General features: G+C 45.5%; 1 protein-coding gene across 1 annotated transcript; it reads right to left on the bottom strand.

The window, feature by feature from the left end:
- Positions 1-517: 517 nt before the first annotated feature.
- On the bottom strand, positions 518-1,846 carry LOC123430539 (probable methyltransferase At1g27930). The gene has a single exon (XM_045114402.1). It carries the CDS (start codon positions 1,830-1,832, stop codon positions 810-812), a length of 1,023 nt encoding a protein of 340 aa, XP_044970337.1. The 5' UTR covers positions 1,833-1,846; the 3' UTR covers positions 518-809.
- Between the last annotated feature and the right edge of the window lie 3,041 nt (positions 1,847-4,887).

The following is a 4,887-nucleotide window of genomic DNA, read 5'->3' as shown; positions in this document are numbered from 1 at the left end:
GGGGGGTCACGTATTTTCTTAGTTCGGTTGGTGTTTGTGTCCCCATCGGGAATGCAAGCAGCGGATGCTCTCTGACAATGGAATAATGCTCTCGTCGCCTACGTCCATCCAGGCGGCGCATCTAGCATTGTCGGAGGGCGTTTGGACATGTGTCTCCGGTAGATCTCACAGAATTCAGCCGGTGTTGGTCATCGGTGAATCTTCTTGGATCTGGTCTCCTTGCGTATGTGTTCTTGTGATTACAGGTTGGATCTGTTCAATCTATGCTTCTCTTTATTAACGATGGTTGTTGTTCTGATTTGAAGGTTCTATGCGGCCTTAATACGACGACTTTTCAACTGTACATTATTAAAAGGTTTTTTTAGCTCCGGTAAGGAAGGTGCGATAACGACGACGTGCCTTTCGGCACGCTATGGTGCTTATAATCATTGCTAGGTGGTCTACGAAGTTAGATGCATTTTCTGTTAATTTTGATATTTTTTATATTACCATGACCATTGTTGAATATATTGAAAGATTAAAAAAGTTGTTTCTATAAATCCTCATTATCTATCCAAACAACCACTTACATGACCCATTCATGCCACGATCTGTTTCTGCGATGCCATCCCACGACAAGATCTTGTCCACGCGGCCCACTTCTACGACGCACACCTCCCCACAAACGAAGCACGTGTTAGGTTCCTTATTGTGCAACAAGCGAAACTAAGCACACATGTGCAGATGCGCTGTGCTCAACGCACAACACGAACATGGCAGAACTGTTACAACAACAAGGCTATTTTCAAATCGGTCGGACATTTGCATCTTCAGCAAAAAGGTCTCTTGCCACCGCCGGACGCCGTCGCGTTCCCCCGCCGCGACACCGGTGGAATGCTGAAATGCCAGAGCCGGCCGGTCCCTCCCACCCGGAACATGTCGCAGAGGAACTCCTTGCCGTACATCTTCTCCACCTTGCGGTCCACGTCGTGCAGGAACACGTCTGTGTCCCCCTCGCCGCGCCTCGCCCGCGCCATTGCCGCCGCCGTCCATATCGCCGCCATCCTGCCAGGCGCCGACGCGAAGTACCCCTTGGGCGCGTCCAACATGAGCATGTCCCACTCGTTCTCGTACACCTCCGGCGGCAGGTTGTGCAGCGCCAGCGGGCACGCGGCGTTGTCGCGCACCTGCACGGGGGCGTCGGCGGCCTCGGCACCGGCGCCGGGGACGCAGGAGGAGTAGTTCTTGTAGGAGTCGAAGAGGAGGTCGGCGTGGTCCATCCGCGTGCGGTAAGTGACCAGATGGGCGCGCAGGAACGGCGACTTGGCGCGCACGATGCGGTACCACTCCGGGTCCTCCTCCAGGAAGACGGTGACGCCGCCGGGGTTGAGCGCGTGCCAGAGCCGCGAGTCGTGGCCGAGGCCGAACACCAGCAGCCGGATCGGCGCGCGGCGCCGCAGCACGGCGAGAGAGAGGGAGATCTCGGCGCCCGACTGCTGCGGAACGGTGCGCGTGGTGGCGTAGTACACGGCGGCGTCGGCGAGCGCGGCGAGGCCTGACGGCTCGTACCCGACGCCAGAGGGGGCTAGGACGCCGGGCAGGCACGGGAGCAGCGGCAGCAACGGCAGCGGCGAGGTGAGGAGGGTGGCGACCAGCAGCGAGGTGGCGACGAGCAATGCCGCTGCAGCGGCAGTGGCGAGGCGGCCGGGGGGCTTCATTGCGTGGGTCGCCGGCACGCTGTGCTTGTGTGTTGTGTGAGGTGGGGATTGGACAATGGACAGTACTCCATATTTAGCGCGAGCAGGCGAGCACGACGGGGCATCCCCCTCCCTCCACGATACCTCACGTTGCATTCTTTTTCCGTCCCAATGTCGTAGTACTACCCCGCCCGACGAGGCAACGACTTTACCGCGATTTCCTTTCAGGAATCTCTACCTTACATATTGATTGTTTACTAGCTGCACGCATGTGGCCCATCAGTGGAGTATAGGATTGTTCTTCTGTTCTTTTCTGAGTTAATTACACTTTTGTTATATAAACCTATAGTATAAATTCATACATAAACTTAAAAAATAACAAAATTCGGTCAATACAACTTGTGTTTCGGATGCTTTTAAGTACATTTTCGTCAGTGCCGTTAACTCTACGTTAAACGATGCACGTCGGCAGCTGTGTGTGGATCCATATGTCAGTAGCAAAGGAAGACACAAAAACAAAATAAAAGAGAGTGCACTCACGACCTAGTATCGCACGCATCTACATCTAACGACACCCACTAATTACTGTTAATGATTGTGATAGGCATTCCTTTTAACGTTTAGCAAAACAACTCATTTAATTTATTTTTTTGAAACGAAAGGGGTCTCCCCCCTACCCCACTTTACAAATGAAGGAGAAAACAGCCCATAACCAACTACATAGCAGTTTTACCATACCAACCGAAAGAAATCCACAGGCAGACCCCAAACATGGAAACTGTCCTGGAAAGTGCTCTACTTATTTATTACAAAACCAAGATAGTCTGCTAAGGAGAGAAAGAAACTAAGGATAAGTCTAAGGATAGTCTTTCAGATCATCGCCACACAATCCTCAAAATCTCCCCCCTGCGCTTGTCCAGCAGTCGAATGAACTGTTTCAGTTCGGTTTGCTGAGCAGCGCCACAGAGAATTTCCCATCGAAGCAAAATCCCTTTTAGCTTGGCAATGTTGCAGTCCAGACTTTTCCACTTGCGACCCTGGAAACAGAATTCATTCCTTAACTTCCAAATACTCCATAAGGAGGCAGCAATTACCAAGTTAAGATCAGGCTTTTGTTTATTAACTTTCCAAAAGGAAGCAACCTCATTAATACAACTTACTCTGCAGATCTTAAAGAAATCAGATATAATATCCCAAATCAGACTAGAATTCACACACTCAAAAAATAGATGTTGGATGGATTCATCTTCACTACAAAACAGGCAAGATTTATCCTCAATTATTATCCTTTTAGCCACATTATCTCTAGTCAAAGATTTGTTATATAGACACAGCCACAAAAACACATGAATTTTTTGAGGACACAAGGTTTTCCATAGAGAATCACCAAAAGGAGACACCACACCTCCAAAGTTGATACACTTATAAAAAGACTTAACAGAGTAAATGCCTTTTGATTCCAAATCCCACACCGGAGTATCAGGAGAATCAGATAAGGGGTACTTCTTTATGTGATTAACCAGCATATTCCAGTCACTTAGCCCACTATGATCAACACACCTTCTAAAAGAGAGTCTAAGTGTTGTCCCATCCCAAACCTGGGACACAGCACATTCCTGTTGATTACAAATGTCAAACAGTTTCCAAAAACTAACTTTAAGGGAACATTCCCCAGCCCACACATCATGCCAGAAGCTTATATTAGCACCATTCCCAATCTTCCAATGATAAAAAGTTCTAGAAGCTTGTAAGGCCCAGGAAACACTTTTCCAGAAAGGAGACCCAAATTTTGTTTTGGTCCAAAAAATATTTGGACAATTCACATCATATTTATAAGTAATCACATTTTTCCAGTCCCCAGAATTATTCATAAAAAATCTCTTTCCCCAGGATGCCAACAAAGCCATATTATAATCTTTAATATTCGGTATGCCTAAACCTCCAAAATCCTTCTTTCTAGACACCAAGCCCCATTTGGCCAAATGGAATTTATGCTGATCCCCCATATTGCCCCATAAAAAATGAGCCATCTGGGAGTTAATGGCATTGATAGCCCATTTTGGGAACTTCACAAACGCCATGAGATAAGCAGGGATGCTCACTATGCAAGCACACAACAACACAATTTTCCCTTTGAAAGTAAGATATCTACCCAACCAACCAGAAATGCCCTTGATGATCTTATCAATCAAAGGTTGTAAGTCTTCCCTCCTCAACTTATCATAATGAAGAGGTACCCCAAGGTATTTAATAGGAAAAGATCCTATATTACAGCAAAAAATCTGGGCAAAAGACTTGGCTCTACATTCATCCACATTAATAGTAATTAGGTCACTTTTGTGAAAATTGATTTTCATACCAGAAAGATTCTCAAAACAGGACAAAATCCATTTAAAATTCTTAGCCTTTTCAACAGAATCCTCTAAAAAGAGGAGAGTATCATCTGCATATTGAAGACTAATCACTCCCCCAGGAATGGCATATTCAAGTAAACCAGATATTAATCCCTGAGCAACAGCTTTGAATAACATCTTAGAAAAGACATCAGCAACTAGATTAAAAAGAAGTGGAGATATTGGATCCCCTTGTTTAAGACCTTTACCACTTATAAAATAAGGGCCTGTAGTATCATTCAATCTGACACTGAAAGTATTTTGAAATAACAGACACTTGATCCAAGAGATCCACTTAGTACAGAACCCCCTAGATTCAAGCATATCAAAAAGAAAATCCCCATCAACTCTATCATATGCTTTTTCATAATCTAGTTTGAGCACAAGCCCATGCCTATTAGATTTTTTAACCTCATGAATCACTTCATGAGCAAGGACCACACTTTCAAGAATATATATGCCCTTGATAAAAGCAGTTTGATTAGGGGAAATCAGCCTATTGCATATCGGAGACAATCTATTGGTAAGAATTTTAGACAAAATCTTAACCACACAGTTGCTAAGGCTGATAGGTCTAATTTTTTTCATAGTGTTAGCTTCTGGTTCCTTAGGCAGAAGAATAATTAAAGCAAAGTTTAGTCAATGTAATTCCAGATTGCCCTCCTCAAAATCTTTCACCATGGCCATAAAATCAGATTTGATCACTTCCCAAAAAGACTGGTAAAAGAGAAAGGAAAAACCATCAGGACCAGGAGCACCACTAGCATAAGAACTAAAAATAGCATCCTTAACCTCTCCCTCAGATATATGTTTTTGAA

Source organism: Hordeum vulgare, chromosome 2H (genome assembly GCF_904849725.1).
Source record: "Hordeum vulgare subsp. vulgare chromosome 2H, MorexV3_pseudomolecules_assembly, whole genome shotgun sequence".
Lineage (NCBI taxonomy): Eukaryota > Viridiplantae > Streptophyta > Magnoliopsida > Poales > Poaceae > Hordeum > Hordeum vulgare.
This window is presented reverse-complemented; position numbering and strand designations above follow the sequence as displayed.

Coding starts and splice junctions, on each gene's coding strand:
- LOC123430539 (XM_045114402.1), bottom strand. CDS start 1,832: ATGCAACGTGAGGTATCGTGGAGGGAGGGGGATGCCCCGTCGTGCTCG.